Source organism: Schistosoma mansoni, chromosome 4 (genome assembly GCF_000237925.1).
Source record: "Schistosoma mansoni strain Puerto Rico chromosome 4, complete genome".
In the NCBI taxonomy this organism is placed as follows: domain Eukaryota; kingdom Metazoa; phylum Platyhelminthes; class Trematoda; order Strigeidida; family Schistosomatidae; genus Schistosoma; species Schistosoma mansoni.
In genome coordinates, this window is record NC_031498.1 from 11,516,025 (window position 1) to 11,541,708 (window position 25,684).

Genomic DNA, 25,684 nt, shown 5'->3' on the forward strand with positions numbered 1-25,684 from the left:
TTGAGTTTCTCGGATAGAATAATAGTGTATGTGTAATAACAGTACTAGTAAAGTAAAAAGGTTTTCTTAAACTAACAAGAATTATTAATCAATAATAAATCATGTGTAGCCTAGCAGTTTCATGAGGGTCCACGTTATGCGGCGAATTTCTTGATAGTTTACTGTAGCAATCTGGTCTCAGAGATAAGTGAATAAATAAAAGCAAATTGATCTACAAGTTGTGTGAGTTTATGAAGAATTTTACTCTGAAACGATCAGATTAAATGCTGTAGTATATGATTGTTTAGAGTTAAAACTGTTTACTTTTGAAAACTATGGGGGCAATTCTATTGAGTTCAAACTTTTCTATGTTTTAATTTTTGTCTAAAAATCCTTTGATAGATATCGATTATCTGAAAGACACTGTCGTACTATTTTTGCCAATGTAAAGATTTAAAGTCGTTTTGATATCATAAGCTGAAACTTAAAAATCCTTGGTGTTTTTTTGTATGATTATGCTTCCCGACTAGCTTGCTTAAGAATAAAGGTAATTGAATGTGCAGACCGCGTAGGTTTTTTGTGAAGTTGTAGCGCAGCTGATAACTTGACCGCTAATTAGTGCTCAGGAGGGATACAGATATTCTCTTAGCACTTGCCAGAAACCTGCTTCACATACGGACCCTAAGAATGATACAGTTGTCTATTAAAGAGAAAGTGTACTGTAGCATTGCTGTTAAGGCTGGAGGTTATGGGTACATTGAACATGTCTCCCCATTAGTAACTACACAGTATTATTAAAGAATATTAAATTAATTAAACAATTATTGTCGGAGTTAGAAGGAGGGTGGGTTAGCCAATATGGTTTTGAAATCACAACAATTAAGGTGAATAATTTGAATGCTACCTATGTATAGTACACAACTATACAGACATACGATGCTAGCAGAAGTATATTTTGACTAGAAAAAAAGTTAAATAAGGAATACAATAATCAAGCAACCTAATGGTTTAAACACTGTCGTAATCTCAATTTTCCTGCAACTTCAATCATTGAACCAATGTAAATATGTTTTAAAAAGACAGACATGATATTTATACCTCATACATTTAGAATATAGTGATACATAAATTTCAATCGCTGAGATTATTTCAAATACAATTTTCACATATAATGACTTCTCTATACTCGGCGCCCTATTTTTGTCAAAATATTCGTTCTAATATTGACGAATATTCGTATAGTAGCATATGATTATGAATATTTTACGTTATGTGTAGTAGTAACAGGAAATGTTTGATGAGTCTCATTAAACTTGTTTCACTTCCTTTAAAATAAATTACTAATTGTTAGACCAAGGAGCTATGTCTGAATTAAAACAGTTATTCAAAGTGTTTCCTTAAATTGGTAATTAGGCATTGTATTAAGAAATGTAATACAAACATTATTATACTTTTCCATGGTATACTGCAGAATACATACATTTCAAAGGAATGTATTACAGAACACTTATGTGGAATCACAATCAAAAAAGAAATACGAAATGCATTCACATTCAATTAGGAATTATTATGGTTGTCTCGGGTGACCTACAAAAAGAAATTGCACCAATGCACAACAGATACTACTGATCAATATATGAGTAGTTAGAAAACATTCCCATCAATCCTTACCGCACTAACTTAGACATACGTAGGTTGACATGATTAAAGAAATGGACAGTTGTTCCGATAATTCTGCATGAACCTCATCGATATATATTACTATCAATCAAATAATAATATTGGTAGCGATGAGTTGAAACACTTACAATGTAATTTCCGAAACCAGTAGATCTGATGGCTGATAAGGATTCGACATCATTCTGAGCATTAATATTGGTGTTAGTTGCGGAAATTGAACATATGTTAACGGAATTATCATGATTTGATTCACTACCAATTACTCCAGATAAAGAACTAAGATATTCATCTGATTTACGACTACCTACAATATAATGAGATATAAAAAAATCTATTACAAAGAAGAAACAGCAGTAACAGTCATAAAAATAAAAATGACATGAAAGCAGTTATCAATGACAGTTTCAAAATTTTTCAATTACTTTTAAATAACAATTTAAAATACATACCAGTTGACAAACTCAGATATTTCTGTAAAGAGAACGACAAAAATTGAAAAGGAATAAAACTTGAACTTGGGAATAATTAAATATACGGCATGTTAATTTGGTATTGACAGAGAGATTCACACAAGAAAAAAATGGATGCTGATTATTTATTGATCAAAATAAGTTTAAATTCCTAACGATAGAGTGAATAAAATGGAAGAAGCATGCTATATAATATTGTTAATTAGTCTTGACTGAGTAGATGGTTTAGATTATCCAGATAGAAAAATGGTGAACTCTTTGATCACTGTTTTATTATATATATATTAATTAATTAATTAATGTGTATATAGTGGTCTTTATAAACATTATTAAATTGTTGATTATATATTTTGATATTGTCTACTGAAAAGTTTTGTACTAATGTAATTGGACAGTATGAACTTGTATCAGGTCATTCTGCATAGTGTCATAATTCAGCACAAAGTTTAACAAAACAACAAAAAATGAACTTTAGAAAATAGAAATTAGAAAAAAATGTAAACGAAGTCCAGTAGTTAGGTAGAAATTAATGGTATTTAACCTTGAAACAATTTTCGAAAAAGAGATAATAATGCAGTTTGGCTCCTCGTATTGATATGAAGTAGGATGGAAAGTTGAGTTTTTTAATCACATTCCCTCATGAGTTACGATAATGGAGAACAGCTGTGTAAGACTTCTGAATCACTTTCATTTGAGATATCAACATAATACACTCTAAATTTGAAAAATTGATTCGCATTTCATATATTGAGATTTTATAATGAAATAAAGATATTCAATTGTGGTTGTTCTCGGATGAGAAGATAAAATTTAGCTCGAAACATATTAATTAAATTCAGTGAAACATGTCAAGTCATACAACGTACCAACGCTATTTAGATTGGAAACTAAATATGAGAGCAAAGTACATCAAGTATATCTATACTTCCCTTAGCCACAGATTACCATCCATATGTATACCATATAGGATGTTTGATATCCATGATCTGTTGATTTTACCATTCAAAAAATAAAGCTTTCTATGCATTCTACCTATTTTCTCAGTTTCTCTGATCTGGTCAAGCGTTATACTGGAAATTATGTTTACCAACGAGTATGATCGATAAGTTACCATAATAGACAGTCAACACCAAACTAAAGTTAGACGGGTAACATATTGGATGACCCGAATTTTGTTTGTTAGACATATCAAAACATTTAACACAAAAGATAATACAGTAAAGTGTTAACGGAAATAAAAACTGATGGTTTCAAATATTATATTAAAAGTACTTACGAAAAGTAGGTAGAAATAAGTGTACTGATCTGGTAAAAAAATCTCTTAGTTGTTACTCATTGAATAATGTTTATGTATCCTGTTAGCAAGAATTGCTGCAATAGGACAGAAACAATATATAACACAAATAACTTATTTTTTGGGTGAATTTAAGCTTAGCTGTCATTCTTATTCTACTTACTGGAGACAGTCATAGCCATATATAATCTGATAAATAACACAAGAATTTGTGTTCACTATTGTTTAGCCTCGACATAAATTCTCGAAGTAACTAGTAAAATCCAATCACTTAAAAAGTAAAACAGTCACTACCGATGAAGTTCAATGATTAACATACTATACTGCAAAGTAGGTGAGAATAGGTATATGGACTATTGGATTCTAACCCAGAGTTCTACGGATATTGTGACCTCAGTAAGATAACCAAGTCCCGAGTTCCATCTCATTGAATCATAGATGAGAAACGTCGGAGCCTCAAACCAGGATGAAACAGCTATCCGATACTCTATGGTTTTTTAGTGGTTCTCCATCTGATCAGTTCACATTTACTTTTACCAGTTTCTAGATAACGATACGGATTTCAGTAATTGTTCAAGTATCAATCTACTACTTCAATATAGTACATAACTCCTCCTGTAGCTCCTCTGGGGGTTACTGCCGGTCCCAAGCCCGGGTAAAGGAGGAGGGTTGGGCATGGGGTTAGCGACCCCATCCCGTAGAAAATCAACTCGCTAAAAAAACACTAACCAGAAAAAATCATTCAAACCATTCAAACTCTGCCCTGGGAGTTTAAGGAAGAATTATGACGCCTCATGATGAAAGCCGAGTTCCTTCGGAAGTCATGAGGCCGATGCACCTCCTTACAACCAGAGCGACAATTTTTATAGGTACATGGAATGTCTGGACAATGTGGGAGACCGGCAGAGTCTTCCAAATTGCTGCAGAAATGAGAAAATACAATCTGGAGGTGCTTGGAATCAGTGAAACACATTGGACGCAGGTTGGACAACAACGACTGTCTTCAGGAGAACTTCTGTTATACTCCGGTCATGAAGAAGAAAATGCCCCACATACACAAGGAGTGGCATTGATGCTGTCTAGAAAAGCACAAAATGCACTTATTGGATGAGAATCTCATGGACCAAGGATCATCAAAGCCTCCTTCAAAACAAAAAGAGAGGGCATTACAATGAACGTCATCCAATGCTATGCGCCGACCAACGACTACGATGAAGACGCTAAAGACCAATTCTACGATAGGCTGCAGTCGATCTTCGAGAAGTGCCCAACCAAGGACCTGACCATTCTAATGGGAGATTTCAATGCCAAGGTTGGAAAGGACAACACTGGATACGAAGACGTCATGGGACAACATGGACTGGGAGGAAGGAACGAAAATGGTGAGAGATTTGCAAACCTATGTGCCCTCAATAAACTGGTCATAGGTGGCAACACATTCCCACACAAAAACATACACAAAGCAACTTGGATTTCACCGGATCACACTACATAGAATCAAATCGACCATATCTGCATCAACAAAAAGTTCAGGAGGACGATGGAGGATTTGAGAACCAGAAGAGGAGCTGATATAGCATCCGATCATCATTTGCTGGTCGCCAAGATGAAACTAAAACTCAAGAAGCAGTGGACAACGGCGCGGACAACATCACAAAAGTTTAACACGGCCTTTCTTCGAGATGCTGACAAACTCAACAAATTTAACATAGCCCTCAGCAACAGGTTCCAGGCCTTTCATGATCTATTCAATGGAGAGGGAACTACCATGGAGAGCGTCTGGAAAGGTATCAAAGAGGCAATCGTTTCAACATGTCAGGAGGTTCTGGGCCAAAAGAAGCACCATCACAAGGAATGGATCACTGTTGGTACACTGGATAAAATTGAAGCAAGGAGGAACAAGAAGGTGGCAATCAATATCAGCCGAACAAGAGCGGAAAAAGCCAAGGCACAAGCCGAATACACAGAAGCAAACAAGCAAGTGAAGAGGAGCATCAGAACCGACAAACGTAAATATGTGGAAGATTTAGCAATGACAGCGGAAAAGGCTGCAAGAGAGGGAAACATGAGACAACTGTATGATATAACAAAGAAACTTGCTGGAAATTACCGTAAGCCAGAAAAACCAGTGAAAAGCAAGGAAGGCAAAGTAATCACCGACATGGAAGAACAACGAAACAGATGGGTAGAACACTTCAAAGAACTCTTGAATCGACCAGCTCCACTGAACCCACCCAACATCGAAGCAGCACCCACAGACCTCCCAATCGATATTGGCCCACCAACAATTGAAGAGATCAGCATGGCCATTAGACAAATCAAGAGTGGCAAAGCAGCGGGACCAGACAACATCCCGGCAGAGGCACTGAAAGCAAATGTAACAGCAACTGCCAAGATACTCCACATCCTCTTCAGTAAGATTTGGGACGAAGAACATGTACCAACAGACTGGAAAAAAGGACTTCTGATCAAAATACCAAAGAAAGGCGATCTCAGCAAGTGCGACAACTACAGGGGCATCACTCTTCTCTCAATACCAGGAAAAGTCTTCAACAGAGTATTGTTAAACAGGATGAAGGATTCCGTGGACGCTCAACTTCGAGATCAACAAGCTGGATTTCGTAAGGATAGATCGTGCACAGATCAAATCGCAACTCTACGTATCATTGTGGAACAATCAATCGAATGGAATTCATCACTGTACATCAACTTCATCGACTATGAGAAGGTATTTGATAGCGTGGACAGGACGACACTATAGAGGCTTCTTCGACACTACGGCGTGCCTGAGAAGATAGTCAATATCATACGGAACCCCTATGATGGACTAAACTGCCAAATCGTCTACGGAGGACAACTCACCGACTCGTTTGAAGTAAAGACCGGTGTTAGGCAAGGTTGCCTACTCTCACCCTTTCTCTTTCTCCTGGTGATCGACTGGATCATGAAGACGTCAACATCTGGAGGAATGCACAGGATACAGTGGACAGGCAGGATGCAGCTTGACGATCTAGACTTCGCGGATGATCTGGCTCTTCTATCACAAACGCAACAACGAATGCAGGAGAAAACGACCAGTGTAGCAGCAGCCTCAGCAGCAGTAGGTCTCAATATAAACAAAGGGAAAAGCAAGACTCTCCGATACAATACAATATGCACCAATCAAATTACACTTGACGGAGAAGCTTTGAAGGATGTGGAAATCTTTACATATCTGGGCAGCATCATTGATGAACACGGTGGATCAGATGCAGATGTGAGGGCGCGGATCGGCAAAGCAAGAGCAGCATACTTACAACTGAAAAACATCTGGGGCTCAAAACAATTGTCAACTAACACCAAGGTTAGAATTTTCAATACAAATGTCAAGACAGTTCTTCTGTATGGGGCAGAGACGTGGAGAACTACGAAAGCCATTATCCAGAAGATACAAGTGTTTATTAACAGCTGTCTACGCAAGATACTTCGGATCCGATGGCCAGACACTATCAGCAACAAGTTACTGTGGGAGACAACAAACCAGATTCCATTCAGTGGAGGAAGAAATCAGGAAGAAGCGCTGGAAGTGGATTGGGCACAGTTTGAGGAAATCACCCAATTGTGTCACAAGACAAGCCCTCACATGGAATCCTGAAGGTCAAAGGAGAAGAGGAAGACCAAAGAACACATTACGCCGAGAAATAGAGACAGACATGAGAAAAATGAACAAAAACTGGATAGAACTAGAAAAGAAGGCCCAGGACAGAGTGTGTTGGAGAAAGCTGGTCGGCGGCCTATGCTCCATTGGGAGTAACAGGCGAAAGTAAGTAAGTAATTAAGTAAGTCAATATAGTACATATAAATATTACTTTATTAACTTATTATCATTTATATATAATTGCTCAGACGGAGGGACATTGTATGATTATGTATATGAGAGATAATTAGTCAAAACAAAAAGATCGTTGAACAAATTACAGAAAACAGAATTAATGTTCAACAAATTGAATCGTCTTATGAAGCAAGATTATACACTGGTGTGCAAAATACTTCACGCAAAAATAAACATAACTGGAACTTATTTAAAGAGAAAAAGATTAAGGGATTTCAATTTTGTGGATCATTTATCAATCGATAGATCCGATGCTGTGAGGCTTGTCATACTATTTATATGCTGTAATAAAAGGATTATTGCTTGCTTTGCCAACAAACTCCTTCTGATACTCATTAGTACTAGAAGACTCCAACCATTTACCTGATTTCGACGTACATGGTTGTACTAGGTTAACATTTTTACAACTAATTTACTGAAGAAAGCGACAGGAGACTACAAAGCTTCTAATGTGGCCCAGATTCAGATCATTGAATGCATATGGTGTAAAAATTAATATTTATTGTTTTGTGTTTGTCTATATAACCTGAAAAAGAGCAAATGTGTATGTATAAACACAAGTGACGGATATAATAGGTACTGACCAACAAGTGCACAATGTACATACACACAAAATGTGCATACTTCAACATATATGCATGTGTGGGTATATGTATAGAATATATGTGGAGTGGAAGCATAAGAAAGAGATGCCAAAACTTGATTGCTATGTACAAAACCAGATGTGTACACCGTCTTATACATGAAAAGCACCATGCGGTGTTCTAAATAATTTTTTTAAGATTATGTAGATTATTGAGGTGTCTTGGTGAACAATATCGAACAAGATGAACGACAGAAAATAAATAAGGACCAGTGTGTATGATAAATACAAAGTCAGGGTGGTCATTTTTTTTACTATAATTATATTTACACTCCAGAACTTTCGTACTATACGAATCATAGATATTTGCTACTAGTTTCATTTCGGTATTTTTATCTACAGAATATCTAGCTACTTTTATATTAGTGTCCGTAGTAGTAAGATCGTTTTGATAACGACAGTAAGTTGCTTAATTTCATGAAACAAATAATTAGAATTAAATAAACATGAACCAAATACATATTATATTTACTGCCATGATTTTATTCAGAAATTAAGAATAGACACGTCATATCACATAAAGGTGATATTGTTTAGCTAGTCATACAATTGTGAAAATTAATTTATGTATGATTTTATGTAGGTAGTATGAATGAAGACTGATTAATTGGAAAAGCGTAAAACCTGACAAGATTCAAGTTGCCACTCTGTTCAACAACACAGGTATGACTTTGTGGTTAACTTTTAACTATCGAGTTAAAGATTAAAATATTATTCCATTTACTTCAGTTTGGGTTATCTATAAGGATATGACAAGTTTAGTTCACAGCTATTACATGAACGTAATTTGGTTATTAAAATGAATCAGTTGTTGAGTGAAGATAGTAAAACATACAATAGAATCAACTGTTAAAAAACGATATTCTTGACTTTAATACTTAACTCTCAGATTGCCTCTGGATTTCTCTCAGAGTAAGTTCAAACTTCATTACTTGTAGTATTCAACCATTCAATGTTAAATACGATATTTTAGCTATGGTTGTGTTATACTAAATGAGTAAACGTAAACGATTTTAAATCATGAATTACTTTTGTAGTCAAAAGAACAGACATTGATAAATAACGAGGTATGATTTAACCAAAATGTTGAATCTCTTATTTAGACTGGATCATTATCCATCACTTTTCTTGATGAGTGTCGTGATTTAGAAAAGCAGTAAAATAAAAGCAGTCTTAAAGTGGTTAGGAATAAAAGATGAAATAAATAAATTTACCAAATGTTTTTCCGAGATATAGGACTATATAAAGTGACTAGTATTTAAGGAAGTACAAGTAGTTGATGGTCGTACTTTTAACATAACTTGGAAACAATTTCACGATACAACGAGTCTTTAATAGGACTTTCTTCTTTACAATAACCAATCAACACGTCCTTTAAGTTTCGCCCTAACCTATACTAACATTACGGTTCCGATGTTGATTTCCTTTTATCTGTACTATTTCGTGATACATTAACTAACTTCATTTTATGTATTGAGTTGTCAAAGTCTACATTGTTTCGGTAAGTAGATAAAACGCCACATAATTTTAGGGAAATAAGAACAGCAATCATAGCAGAGTAAAATGAATTCACTTTGTCAATTCTCAGTCGTTTACAAACAAAACAAATTAAAAACAAAACAAGTATACATTACTATAAAAAAGTTTATCTCCACTCCCAAGATCTTTCTAAATCATAGTATACATGCTAAGATATTGGCCTTCTCAATTTTGTTCAAAGCTTATCAATTCGTAACCGAAATATTTATATTCTAAAAATATAACCAACTACTTTTTGACCGTCTTATAATGTAAAAGAAACCGGTTGAATACAAACTTATCACATATATTCAACAAGAAGTGCTAAAAACATTAGATAACAAATATGTACATGGAGAAATCCCTTCTTTCAGACAGAAAGAAACGGTAATTAGATAAAAATTAATCTGTTTTTCTTTTCCATTTCATCCCCGAAAACTCCACTTTGAGCACGATATACATACATATATTTCATCCTAAGATTAATTTTAATAAAATAAAAAAAGATGTAATCGCTAACAAATTGTAGGAAGACAGAAATTTTCGGATGATTAAGAAAACGCCTTTTATCTGGAAATCAATAAAGAATTAGCAATAGACACTCCCACTCACTGACTGTATTGGTTCCATTATAATGAATTAAGAAATTAACAACAACGAAATAATCGAATGAAGCAGATTTAATGTAACTTTAGAAAGAAATTATACATGACAAAGGATGATAAAAATCTGAATAATAAAATGATTTCTTACCATAAGATAGTATTATTTGAAAGACCACTGAAAGAAGAATATACTGGAAGGGTTAAATTTCGAACGTGTATAGAGAATCTTTAGGTTGAATGGGAAGTGCTTTTAGGCAGAATCACAGCAAATATTTCGGTGACTACCTTTTTACTAACTTTTGGATTTCTTACCTAGACAGACTGTTCTATTGCTTGATAGGTGCAATGTTTGACCGTCTAATGTTATGAAAAATATTAGTCTAACCCACACTCAGTAAAACACTGACAGCTTGTTTAGTAACAATAGTGTTAATACTTATTCCTTGAGAGACAATAGAAACGCTAAAGTTGACGAATAAACATGATTGACAGCAGTTTAACCAGAAACATGACCATATTAAAAGAGTAGATTGCAAACAACTATATTGCTCGTGGACATCATGGCCAACATACAATGTAGTGATAATAACCTAGCAAAAATATTGACAAAAAGTGCACAAACAACAAATTACTAGGTATCAATAATATAAAACATCCTTTTCAAAATAGTACACTTGTTTATGAACGATTACTAATTATTCAACTGATAATTCACGTTCCAACATGCCAGTAATAGTAATGATAGTAATACTATGGTTGTTAATCAAACATCATAAAAACTGCAGCTCAGTTACTATGGAAAAATGAAACACTTGGAATCTGTAATTCACTTGGTAATCTAATATTCTAAACACAGAACACCAGATTAAAAGTTAATTTATAACTCTATGTAAATTAATATGTTAGGCTATGGAAGCACATCAACCTGTTTGAACATAAACAACACTTTCTGGGAGCCCAAATCGTAGTAGATAGAGTAGAGAGTTACAATTATTGACCCCATATATTGAAGCCAGAAACCTACACTACTCAGGCGTAGCTTAATGAGATTGAACTTTGACATACTCTACCAATAAACTATGTGCATATTTCCGGAACGAGACGCCACGACATGGAGCTACATCAATATCCAAACATTGATGAAATATTTTTTAAAAACCAAGATTGTCACTATTATTTTTGATGAAACGAAAATTGGAACAGCTTATTGATACGATTAATTAGTTCATCATACTGGTTAAAACTAAACAACTGCTATCAGGTAAACTGATTGAAAACATGGTAATGTACTGACATAGATTGTTGAGAAGAGGGAAACCATTCACTTAACATGTAGACGTAAATAATAAACGACGAGTTATTCGTGAAAACATGAGACACATCTACTTGACAACATTGTATTCTAAGATATGATCCCAGGTATTTTTATAGCATTTGTATATAGATGGGGTGATCTTAAACTAACTTAATGGTTGTATAAATATTGATAATTGTTTACTCAACTTCAAATTGATCAGCTAATTTTTATTGAAACTATCGTAACTAGTTCACTTAGTATTACTTGTTTGAATCTTCCCATTGATGTTGAGGACTGCAACTGGTCAGTCTCTTATTGGCATATGTGCATACTGTGCGTATTGCCTCGATATAACCTTATTTCACAAGGATTGTAAGCAAAGATGGATAGTGGCTAGCAGTGGAATCCAGGACGCGCGTTTCGTCCTATTTGGGACTCGTCAGCTGGATGTACCTGCATCTCAGAGTTGATGTTCACCCTGGGACTCGAACCCAGTACCTTTCGCTTAAAACGCCATCGCATTATCCACTCGGCTACTGAGCCCTGATAGCCACTTGCTTGTGAAATAAGGCTATATCGAGTCTCGGAGTGAACATCAACTCTGAGGTGCGGGTACATCCAGCTGACGAGTCTCAAATAGGACGAAACGCGCGTCCTGGATTGCACTGCTAGCCACTATCCATCTTTGCTTATCGTAACTATGTTAGGACATATATTTAATACAGTTAAAATGAAAAGGACAGATGGCTGCTTAAGCTAGTTTGTTAGATTTTATGAATATACATGGAACTCAATGGTTAATGGGTCAATGTAGTAGTCTCATCGTATAATCCAGTATGACATTTGTCTCACAGACTGGATAATTTAAAAACATTTGTAGCAAATAAATTAACATTTTTAGGAAACTATTAACATTAAATTGTCTTATGATATTAATACTTACAGACTGAAATGATGATAACACAAAATGTAGTATAAATGTATAAAAAGAAAAAAATCAAAGGGCTTAAGTTATTAATAAAATATTACATACCCAGTAATAAAATAAAACTTGGGACACGAAGCGTGAGATAATTCTAATGTATTAATGAAACAATGGAACATTTAAAGTTCGATAGCATCTCGTTAAATATGATACAAGAATTTAGAAAATGAAACATTAAGTCAATTACAAGGAATATTAAATTTATGCGACGTCTTTGCCCAATTATACAGGAATTTAAATTTCATTTTGGTAAATAACAGTCAAGCAAATGAAAAATCTACTTAAAGTAAAATTTGAATCTGCAAGCAAAACTATTGTGTTTCGATTAAATATTTTAGGTAAACTTACTGATAACACTGGAGCACCATTCTGAAAAACCTATGAAATTAATCCGTTTGGAGTTATGACTGTATATCGGTACAAATTAGTTATTGCTTTCTCTACTTTTCTAGAGGCCGAGAGCTTTATTTTAACACCTCATCCAAGCTGGTGGTGAGTAGTACGTAATTATAAAAGGTGTATAAACTAGTTGAACTGCTCCTCTGTGTTTTGCACATTGCTCCGGCGACTTGGTTTGGTAGAGGATCACTGTCCCATTTTTTCCTGAGAGGGACTGACCAATTAACGACTATCTGACCTCAGTGTCTTTGGAGAGTTTAAATAACTGTCTGCTATCACCTGCCTCTACCATTTTTTGATCTTTGTTGCTTCCCTCAATTGTTCACGATCGGTATGCACAATTTTCGTCATTCTTCATTTAATTTGAACCTACTCACTAGCATGTTCTCAGATTAGGGGGCTACTCAAATGCAACGGCTTCCCTCTATCTTTTGACTTAGGTTATTAAAGAATGGCTTATCCTATGAATATTGATTTTTGCAGCTTTTATTATGGTAACATTAAAAGAACCGAATTTAGTCCATTATTGGATTTATTATTTCTTATCAACAACTGAAGATCGCACAATATATATATTTATAAAAGCTATAGTCCTATTTAGGGTAAGTTCGAAATCGAAGCTAACCAATGTACACAAACAAAGACAAATGTTACAAAAAACAGTTGGATGTCAACATGTACAGATAAGATCAATAAGGCAATAAACTCAGAATGATCTGACATACAACATTCAAAATCGACAGAAGGACATAAAGCCAAAGACGAGCATTAAACATACAAAAAGACTTCATTGTTATACAAAATGAATATTTTAAATCTAAATTTTAGGAGATATAGGTGGTCATCAAGGAGAGAAAATATCATTTAGACGGGAAATTTGTCGTAGAAAAGAATAGGTAGGTAATGTTGGTGTGAGTTTTGTAATTTATGGATGAAATGATAATCAAGAGTAGAATTACCAAGCTTTATGAGATCCTTAAAACACTAGTAGAGTGTAAACATATATATATATATTTCGTCAACTAAGGTTAAAAGAAGTTATTACATCAGACCTCATCGTGTAAGAAGATATGCAAAATAAAGAATAGGATTTAAATCTATGAAGAAAAGTTAAGACAATTCATGTTAACTGGAGATATTAATTCAGTATATTGATGGTGAAGTGTACAACAAACAACAATTCATTTCATCAAATGGGAACCATTTCTGTGCAATGAAATAAAGATTTAGTTTGTCAACATACGTAGGATGAAAATTCGTTAATAAAAAAGACCGTAATCCAATTGTCACAATCTAAGAACTGAATTACAGGCCTTCTCAAAAAAGACTTAAGGATTCTATCATAGATAAATAGTGAGGTGATAATAACTGCTTCCAAGGTAAACACAAAAAAGCATACTAGAGTACTAGAAAGTCAAAAGGATAGAAAATAAATAGATGAGAAATGCAAACTCTACGCAAAGCCATAAAGTGGGGTAGCTAAAATGACTAGTATATTTTCGGTTTCAAAATCGAGATGAGAATATTCTGTGTACAAATTTGGCATGAGAAACAAGAAATATCATATAGACTACAGGTAGAAGACACAAACTTTGATTGATCATCTGCTTGAAATTCTATGATTTGTGAAAGATAAACCAGTACGAATTTAACCTTATTTGTCACAGTGTGACAACATTCTGAATATCATTTACATAAGCCGTTGTATTCAGTAGAAATGTTTCAGTTTAACATGGAACAAATCAACAACATTTTCACGGTTTCACCTAGCGTTAGAAAAATATATCCATATATTGGAAGTCATTTGGAATATATCATTCCTTTGACATAAATTATGCAAAAAAGACGATGTTAAAATTGAAAATTTAACTACTAAGGTGGTATTTCCTTTAAATTTATTTGACAAACTTTGTAAGCTTAAACGCTAAAAATACCTGATATACACCACTATTCACACAACTAAGTGCTTATGTATATTCATAAAATCATCCAGATAAAATTAAACTTAATAAATGTATACTGTATATGCTATGATTAAGTATGTCATACGGATATACACAGTTCTATATATATTCACACAAGTTATAGCTTATCTATATCCATAATCATTTTCTTAAAATAAATAAGACTGTACAACAAAAGATCATTAATAGTATTCAAAAGCGGAAGCCGGAAGTTTTCAAAACCCCAATGAATCTAAGGAGATATTGTATCCCACAAGACTTAATAATAATCAGAAATTACAAAATAGATATCAATTTACCTGAATCCATAAAGAAAATGAAGAGTACGAAATGCTCAAAAGCAGTTTATTTACGCAATGATGTATCATTTATTAACCATAAACGACGTAAAGCTTGACCTCAATTACCAAACTGAACATCAGTAATATGAGAAGAAACTAACAGACACAAAAGTAAAACTTTCAGTACCAAAGATAGAAAAAAATGAAAACAAGAAACGGTTGGAAAAAATGATTGAGTCGGAGGATGGGAAGTATCAAACAGTATTGAAACTGAAGATTATGAAATCGATTAAGAATGAGTACATTTGTCACACTGCGACTGATATGAAAAACTTATTATCCAACATATGTAAACATTGATTACACTTATTTCAGACTCCGCATTCCTTTAAACGGTGTGCACTGGCGGAAAATGAATTAATGGACCGATTTTTCATAGATTTTCTTCAACCTGCTCCTCCTATGATACTCAACCCAGTACACTCTGCTAAGAAGCCGCTCAGTAACTGTAGTAAATGTCTCAACTATGGCTACCTATGAAGGTTGACACCCTAAGCAATTGATTTTTTCAACCTATTCCGTAATGCGTAAACTCAGGACTACCTACCTCATGAGCTTATCGTACGCCAGTAATGCTTTGAAATCATCCTTGTGAAATATACACAATCTACATATCGCCATGTCCGAGGGCCCTGTATTAAAAGCGTAAGACGATATGAAACGAACTGCTGCGTCGGATAATCACTCTCTGACAGGTAGACGGATACATCACCTGGGTCAAGGGTAGCATTTATTGGAGAAGCCGAGGGAGCATTTTATATCCGCGCCTAAATTTTGTAAGCCGCCCATCCATACTCAGAGTGATCAACCACCTTACTTTCATTTGACTAGGTATTGAAAACCTTCAATTTTGAAGTAATAATTCGAATTTTGAGGAGAAAAGCATTCTACATGTTCTTGGACTGTCCCCTAAGGCGTTCAAGAGGCTGTAAATTTTATTAGCATTTCCACCAAATAAGATCATTTCGTTTACACACATTGGGTCAATGGCTAAGTTTACAAGTAACAAACCTCGTAAGATAAAAGAATCACATTTAAGAGCATCTTAGTAACAAAATTAGTTGAATACAAATAAAAATGAGCAGACATGATAGACATCTTCATGTATCCATGGGTCTCAAAACCTATCTAGACTTAATGATGTGATCAATGTACCGAAGACCTGCTTGAGTTTCTCGAATTTCTCTTTACTAATTCCTAGTTAAGCTTCAAATAGTTATGGAAGCCGATATTTATGAAACGATATTATTAAAACTAATGAGAAAAGGAAACATTTTTAGAAGCAAATATTCATTTTTGTTGGATACCCCGAGTTATTTTAAAGTATTAACTGGAATAGTAAAGATAATACGAAAATATGATTATGTTGGTATCCTAATCAGTCCCTAGATAGCTGGTAATGTGATTCAGTCTAACAAGTCTTAGAATGTTGATCGAATCCCGTAAATACAGGTAGTAACAAATCCCTCAAGCGAAACGTTACAATATAATAAGTTTTTGTATTTACCTGTGGATATTTTAAGAAAGCCAACAAAGAAATATGGAAATGGGTTTCATGCTTATTACTATTCACCAGCAAGCCACAGTTACAACTTGGAGACTAATGACCTTATAAGTACCTGAAATCGAGTTAATCAGCTTACTCTAATCATCAAGTCAAGACACAATTAGGAACCCGATTCAATAAAAATTAGAACTTGTATATTTGTTATGTCTACACGATTTAGAAAGTTTAGACTGAGGACAGAAGAGCAACTTTCTGATAATGAGTGAATAGTTACTATAATAAAATCTAACAACTGTTAGAAAGAACTTCATATTTTAGAGGCGATACCACTGTAGAAACATTCATAAATAGTTATATAATTGCCCCGATCAAACAATGCTGCATGGTTTTCAGCGGTTACTTACATTTCACGGAAGGAAAGCGATATTTCATGCACTTCAGACAATATATGGATTTAGTAAATTAATTTGACGAAAAATGTCAATGAGGAACTGGTTGACCCCAAGTTAGTTATTGAGCGTCATGTCACTAAACTGCGTGAGAATTTCTAGTAGTAGCCCTTAAAAAATTTAGCGTAAATTTTATTTAAATAACAATTTACATTAACATGAAAAACTGAACCAGTCATTCGTTCATTACGACTTAACAAAAAGATAATTAGATGTCATGAACTTACGATAGAGGAGATTATTCAGTGATGGCATATTGGCGCTAAATGCATTCTGAGTTGGAATTAGCGCAGAGTTACGTGACAAATATGAATTAGTAGATTCAGAATGTTCTGAGGGATCATTTCGCGGCAAACCATTTGAATGAACATGGGTGTAGTTGTAAGAATAATCACCAGGACGTAAATGCTGATAATGCTGGTACTGACCCTCCTTCGGTGCACCAACAGACGCTGTATACTTAGCTCCTAAAGCAGATAAGGACCGCAAATGATCAACTGCCTCAGCTGCTGATATCAAAGAACCCATTGCTGAAGCTTTGGAAGATAAGTGAATAGGACGACTTACTAAATTATCATATCTCGAACCAGAGAACACAGGGTCACTGGGATCAGGTTTTGTAAAAGCTGTTGGTGGAGTTGACGAGTGATGAGTAGAGTCAGAACCGGCTTCGAAAAATAGTACTCTAGTACTTAAATCTTTTGGATAAAAGCACTGGTTTATATCCCCATTTAGTTCCTTGGAGTAATTTCCTGCAGACTGAGGAATTCTTGTTTGACCGACTTGAGAGGAATAATCGTTACCAGGGCAAGATTCTTCCACTTTATTGACTTCGTCATCTCGAGTTAGTGGACAACACATAGACTCACAGGACCACATTGGTGCAACTCGATGGTAATTATTACTAGCTGAATTGTATGTCATCTGCTCTGACTTATGAGAAGTGTTTAAAGTGATGGTGGACGGTTTGCCTGAAATTAAATTGTCAGTATCTGACATTGGTGTGCTGGATTGATTGTACGGATGAGACGACTTTAGTGATGATGGAGCGTGTAAAGATGCTGTAGACAGATGAGGAGACAGAACTTGAGGTTCGACATTTGAAACACAACCTGGAGTACTTTCTTCGACACTCGGAGGAGTACTGACACTACCTGAGGTTGAAGTTACCATTGATGGGAGCTGGGTAGATTGTGCATCATTTCTATTTTTGTTATGAGTAGGGCGAGAGTTGATAGAACCGGAAAACTGTTCCCTATGTGCAAAATCAGACAGATTAAGTGGTTGACCATCTAAGTAGTTCTGATGTTTTCTCGCTACAGCTGTTTCTCCGATTCGCTGTACTATAACACCTATATCTTCTAGCATTTCACCGAGTGTTTCTTGGTCTAGAAACCTCTTTACACCATGTGAATCGTGGCGTCTTGCATTTTGTTCACTTTCAGAATTGGATTCTCTCATCAAATGATCTCTTATTCTATGGTCTTTATAAGCTGAATCAGATTTGTTTTGATTATGCATATATCTACGAGTTAAAATATCACTATTTTCACCATCATCGAATTCACCATCGGAACTTCGGGACTTTGTACTCAGTTTTAAGAGATTCTCTTCTTGTGGAAAACGAAACCTCTCAGTTGAATAATTAAAGTCTTCCGGCTGTAGTTGTGAGTGAATAGCATGAAAGCCATTCGGGCGTTTTAAATTATCAATTAGTTCAGAATGAGCATTATATTGATCCATAAGATTTCTCTGCGAACTGATTTCATTGGAGAAGTTAGTATGGATATTATCAGATATACGTTCAATATGATATCTCCCACTACCTTGATGTTTCCTTGCAATGCTACCACAGGATATATCTATTCCCGAGGGACGATACTGAGAGTGATTAAAATGGCTAGTTCTTGGAACTGATTCGTCATGTGGGACTATCATGCCTAATTGGAAATGTTTACTAGATCTTCCACGACTACGAGAAATCCGACCTCTTCTAAACCCTAAGCTTCTATAATGACCGTAATAATTGGTTCGCTTATCCTTCTGTGAGGTGTTTACTAACTGTGATGCCATGGATTCTGCTGCTCCAGACTCTAGACAAAATATACGTTGAAGGTAAGGTTGTAGTTGCTGTTGAAGTTTTGGACGTCTGCCACGTCTTCTTGGAGGATTCGGGGCTATTAGAGAGGACTCAGATGATATTTGCTGTTCAAGTAATCCAATCATATATGATTCTTCACGAGAGAAGGGACGAGCTGTATGAAAAGCAGCTCGTACAACATGCAATGGTTGGGCTACGAGAGCATCATTCACTTCATCAACAATTTCACTAATCTGAGCAGTTAGCTTTTCGCCTATCACGAATGTTGGAAGTACAGATAAAACGTGTGATTTTGCTTTTTCGAACTCCTCTGCGGAACCAGATGACTCTGCACGTTGAAGTTCTGAAAGAATATTAAGCAGAACCAAGTTCAAACTAGATTCATTAGTTCCAGATTCTGTTGTGATGACATTAGATGAAGAGACCGAGGGTAATGTGGTCACACATGACGGTTGATTATTTTGTCGATAGGGTAAAATTCGACTATTGAGGCTCTGGTTTGAGTTATCAATAAATTTTTTTCCCGTGATCGAACGATCCGTGTCGAATCCTGCATTACCAAATAAGTCTGGTAGATCCGATTCTTTGTCAAGGCTATCCAAAATCCCACTAATCTCTGCATCAAGAGGCCCAGGAACCTGAGGAGCACATGAGTCTAAAATATCAGCCATTCGATGACGCAAAGTTGGAACAGGTGTAGATGTACGTGTTACTAAGTCTCCGGCAGTGCAAGGTCCTCTGTATCCCAGTGTCTCCGGTGGACGTTGTGATGAACAAGATGAAGGCATTTGGTGATGAATATCCTTAAAATCACAATCAATATTCCCATCCTTGACATGATGTATCTGATAATGTTCGTTTAAACTTGGTCTGTCATAACAATTATACAAACAGAGAGCACAACTAAAAGGTTTTTCACCAGTATGCTTGCGATAATGAAGGTTTAGTGTTTCTTCACTGCAAAATCGACGCTGGCAATTAGGCCACTGACATTGATATTTCTTTTCAGAATCTAAATTGTGAAAATAGTAAAGTACGTACGAAAGTTAATTTTACAAAACATAATATATAATAACACTAACAAACCATACTATAAAGTGACATTTCTGAGGATATGAAAAATTAGGCGAACGAATAAATGCCTCTAACTGAAATTATTCATACATGGCAGTAGCTACCTCTACCAATGAGTAAATGTCATCTTTCAAAATGTATTACAACAAAAACTAAAAATAACGTACTAATTTAGTATTCTACAGAGTATAACTTTTGCGCGCTAGTATATGTACCAAACCGACGACTGAAGTGGCTAATGTGGCATTTGTACATATTTTCTGTCGATTAGAAGTCAACGTCAAGACATAAATGGAAAAAAGATCTTAACGTGGCTCTAATAGTGTTATTCTACTCATGATTTTACCGTACTTTTTATTTGGCTTGTTTTAATAGATGGTGTGATTATGGATTTAGTACAAGTATCTGTGACAAAGATGAGATTAAAAACGTACTCTTTTCGGAGATACTGAATCGAAAACCTCTTGCCAGTTACCTACAACACAATAAAATAGTGTTGCCATCTAACTGTTCTCTCTCCGATTGCAATCCTACATAAAAAGAACCGTTTAGGGGCAACGACTTGATAAAAACGACCAAACTGCAGATTTGTTGGTCACACCAGTAAAAAATATTGAACCAAATGAAAGATTTAGCAGACTCCCAGCTTCCAGACCAACAGACCAAATTCCGTACAAATCGGCCGTGTACAGACCAAATCACAACACTACGGATCATCGTTGAACAGTCAAGTGAATGGAACTTGTCACTACGCATCAAGTACCTTGATTACGATAACGCGTCTGACGGTGTGAATAGAAGGACCTTATGGAACCTTCCTCGACATCATGGTGTCTCTGAGAAAATCGTCATCATCCGAAATTCATACGACGAACTACACTGCAAAGTCGTGAATAGAGGACAGCTGACAGATGCATTCCAAGTGAGGACTGGAGTCAGACAAGGCTGCTTACTCTCCCCCCTTTTGTTCCTTCTAGTGGTTGACTGGATTATAAAGATTTCATCATCTGAGGGGAAGCACGGAATACAATGGATAGTGTCGATGCAACTAGACGATTCGGACTTCGCAGATGACCTAGTCCTTCTATCCCATACACACGAACAAATGCAGATGAAGATAATTAGTGAAGCAGAAGCCTCTGCATCAGTGGGCAACAACATACACAAGGGAAAACCAAGATCATCAAATATAACACAGAGAACACAAACCCAACCACACCCGAAGGAGAAACTTTGGAACAGGTATAAACTTTCATGTACCTGGTCAGCATCATCGATGAACAAGGAGGATCTGATGCATCCGTGAAGGTGAGAATCGGCGAAGCAAGGACCGCATTCCTACAGTTGAAGAACATATGGAACTCAAAACAAATGTCTGAAAGCCAACATTAAAGTCAGAACCTTCAATACGAACGTCAAGACAGTTCTATTGTACGGAGCTGAAACTTGGAGAACCATCAAAATCATTATAAAAAAAAGTACAAGTATTTATAGACAATTGTCTACAAAAGATACTCAGTGTCCGTTGACCGGATACCATCAGCAACAACCTACTGTGGAAACGAACAAACCAACTTCCAGATGAAGAGAAAATTGGGAAAAGACGTTGGAATTGGATAGGACACACATTGAGGAAATCATCAAATCCCATCACGAGACAAGTGCTAACTTGGAACCCTTGAGGGAAACAGAAAAGAGGAAGACCAAACAACGCGTTGTGCCGGGAATCGGTAGCAAATAACAGAAGGATGAATAGCAACTGGAAAAGATTGTTCGGGACAGAGTTGGATGGAGAATGCTGGTAGGTGGTCTATGCTTCTCAACGAGGGGTAACAGGAGTAAGTAAATAACTTAACAGCTTGAGTTCAATACGGTGGTTAAATTTCATTTCATTCTGGTATAGGACTCGGAACCACTTAATTTAGGAGTAAAGGTTATCAGAAGTTAGCTTAAACTAGTAGTTTGACTGCCATAGTAAAAAGTGGAAAACCTCACTACTCACTGATCAGGTATAAATGCAAAATTAGGAGGGTGACTTCTCTTAAATTTTACAAATATTGATCAGATTTAAACTTCAGATAAGACGTTATGACAAATCCTAGGTGAGAAATGCTATTCCAGTCAAACTGGGCGTCTGATAATGAGGTGCGCTATGTAGAAACTCAACATACCAGGTTAGCTATTCCAAAAGAAAACCTAAACTTAGTTTGCATATCGATTGCCAGAAGGACAATAAGCAGACTCAGGTTAGTGGGGATGTACGACCATGTAACCGAAACAAAGCTTGCAGAAAAACTTTAGAGCCATTAATAATACAAATTTAGAATTTTTAAAACAACCCATTTTCTGTACTTGCGACACAACCAACACAACTATAGAGTTCACACTGGAACTAAACACTGGGATGAAAATAACCACCATATCTTTTACATGTAATTACTTAAATTTAATTTGGTGAGCTTTCAGTTGCTTTCTTTAAAATCAAAAACAAAACGCACGGTTTGACAGCAACAATGGGCCGAAGCAATCACCACGTAAAACTAAACGATGGTGATTGCATACACGACATTATATTGAATTCAAAGTTTCAAAACCACAGATCTAATTTGTAAAAGGCAGAGGCGTTTGAATAAACTTGACCTATATATAACTTAATGGTGAGCAGTAAAAAAAAACTAAAGTATGGCTTCTCAGTTTTCGTGCTACTTGAAATTCTATCCACGACACGGGATGGGTTCATAACATAAATTAACGATACGTTTTAATCGAAATTCTTACCGTCATGTGTGGCGATATGACGCTTCAGATGAGTTTTTCGGTGAAAAACTAAGTCACACTGTTCTACAGGACATGAGTAGTTTTTGGGATGTATTCTATGAAATTCATCCCTGTGATTTTTGAGATACTTTGGCGTGCGAAAAGCCCGATCACAACCTTCAATATCACACACATAAGGTTTTCTTGGATTGTGTACATCTGCGTGATATTTTAAACGCAATTTCGTCTTGAATACTCGGCCACATTCATTACATCGATAAGTGTTACACTGAGCCATGATACAATCATGATCACGTAGAAGAGTCTCACTTGAAAAGCATCGAGAGCAACCTTCACAGCGGAATTCTTGAGAATTAGCAACAACATGCGTTGAATCTATATGTTTGATTAGGTTCCTCCCATACTGTGTGGAATACGGACAGTGATCACATTGATGACGCTTTACGCTATGGTTTATATGCTTCTTCATATGATTTCGTAAAGAAGATCGGTTAGGACACACAATATGACACACTTTACAAACGCAGTCTTGGTTAGTCCCGATTTTCTCAGTAAAAATATCATTTGAATGCATTACATCAGGTGAGTTAAAAGATAGACCATATTTGTATCCAGGTGGTAATTCGTTAGACTTAGGTGGCAAAGTATTTGAAAGGCGGAAATACGTATCAGATAAATCTGTTTTGTGTTGATGCATCGGTCCAACAATGCTGGTATTTGTACCCGAAATGGTATATGGTGGAGAAAGATTATGATTGGGGGTAACAGATGTATTGAGAGAAGCAGGACCGCTGCAAGAAGTTGGTGATTCAGAGACAGATAGTTGGTGAGAATGATAATCAGGAGGAGTAGAGCTACTATCTATTACCTCAGAAGATCCAATGGGTTTTCCATGAATAGAAACAGGACCACTGTGAGGTGTATGATTAGAAACTGGCATGTTGGTGGCAAATAAACCAGAGAGGGTGTGTTTATCGCTCATTTGAACTGGGGAGTGAGCATGATGTTTGATTGGGGTAGCATACCGATCGAGTTGTTTTAAGCGCTCTTTAAGAACTGGATTATTAGCCAATCGTTTATCATCATCACTTGTGTCATCATCGTCTGTAGAAGTGTCTGATTCAGTTTCCGATTCGTATTCCTGAGGTTTTGTGAGATCTCTTTGAATGAAAGTCTCATCCGAGTTTTCAAGATTACTCCTCATTACTTGTGAAGGGATAAGACCAGAATTTGGACCAATTAAACCAGAAGCCGCAACACTTGACATTTCAAATAAAAGATAACCAACAACACTTCTCTATTCTTATTAGATTCCTTAAAGTGTATTGGAAAATTCTAAAGGTGCTTATGTGCAAATATGGCTGGCGCTACTGTAAATAAACATCCACAAGTTGTAACCCCAAGTGGGATCGGAAACTCAGCAAATTTACAATAGTTCCGCTTTAAGCAACTGACCTTGATGACCGATAATTCGAAGGTGGTATATAGGGGCTAATCACATTTTTTTGATTATTGCTTTCAGTTGTTGAAAACTTTTCAGATTGAAGATACTTGCTTATCTTATGTAAACGCAATAGTCATAGAAGCCATAGTTTCAGCAAAAGAATTATATAAAGATGTACGGTCTGTGTTAGTATTAACTTTGAAGATCTATGAGCCAATCCGATGTCATTTTGAATTGCGTCCACAGAAGCGGTTATAACCATATATTAAAGTAAAGGATTTCAGCTGTGGATAATTCGGCATGAAAGTTGCCAGTCATCTTGTCGCACCTTCGTTTCGTGTACTGTTTACAGTGACAGATAAATTTAATCTTTTTGGCAACAACAATAAAACGCTGTTCCTTCCTTTCGCTGTGTGATATTGTGGATGTAATCGTATCCATATTCAGTGTGCATTGTCTATTCGTTTCAATTACGAATGAACTTAATCTGTCGACTAATCGATACTTCCGTTGCTTTTACCGGGTGAAAATACATACTTATTTACTTAGTTGCCCGTTTTACATGACTGTCCATGCCCTTCAATCAAATAGTTGAATGGCTGCCTCCATTATATGAGGTTATTGGCTCAAATTACCCCCCGAAAAACACATACTCCTCATGATTCCAGCAGCGCTGAGCATGCAGAAGTTCACCTTACAGAACTCGCGGATTCTGTTTGTGATGAAACTTGGAAGGAATTAGCATTCCATTTAAGATGGTTTGTTGTTATTTTGGCACGCGCGATATACATCCTTTGTTTTTCGTGTTATTCTCCCACTTATTCAAATACTTATGTTCAGTTGCTGATTGTTACCTTTTGTCTGTTTAGAAAAGTTATTGGTACCCTTGAAGATAGATATCTGATATCAACTTGTCGGGGATATTTTAACTGATTCTCAGATAGAGAACTCTTATCTATTAACTATTTGTTTTGTTGTTTAGAACATTGTTCTGTGCTACAGAAACCTTTGGCTGTATGGCACGATCTTTACCGTCTAGGTATTTTGTGATTTTAATATTATTTATTTTCCTTCTTAAGGTCGGAGACTCTTGCTGCAAATTCAGCTAGTGATATGTACAAAACAAATGAGTACTTTGAGGTCTAAGAGCAAATAATTGAGCGGAAAAAGTCGTTATTCTACATGCGCAAATTATTAAAGGTATCACAGGCATTCGGAGTTTGACAGTACCTTTACTTGTAGCACCTTTATAATCAAAGTATGCTAACCTAGTCAAATCAGAAGT

The 25,684-nt window shown here is 35.7% G+C and overlaps 2 protein-coding genes across 2 annotated transcripts; both read right to left on the reverse strand.

Annotated features, from left to right (window-relative positions):
- Window positions 1-1,536: 1,536 nt before the first annotated feature.
- Smp_135590 (hypothetical protein) lies at window positions 1,537-3,605 on the reverse strand (the record flags this gene model as incomplete). The annotated part of the gene is made up of 3 exons (XM_018796824.1): window positions 1,537-1,566; window positions 1,788-1,963; window positions 3,587-3,605. The coding sequence occupies 3 exons, from the start codon at window positions 3,603-3,605 to the stop codon at window positions 1,537-1,539; spliced, it is 225 nt and encodes a 74-aa protein (XP_018651926.1).
- Window positions 3,606-17,188: 13,583 nt separating this feature from the next.
- Window positions 17,189-24,222, reverse strand: Smp_135600 (putative zinc finger protein; the record flags this gene model as incomplete). Its single annotated transcript, XM_018796825.1, has 2 exons — window positions 17,189-20,060; window positions 23,084-24,222. 2 exons carry the CDS (start codon window positions 24,220-24,222, stop codon window positions 17,189-17,191), a joined length of 4,011 nt encoding a protein of 1,336 aa, XP_018651927.1.
- Window positions 24,223-25,684: the final 1,462 nt, after the last annotated feature.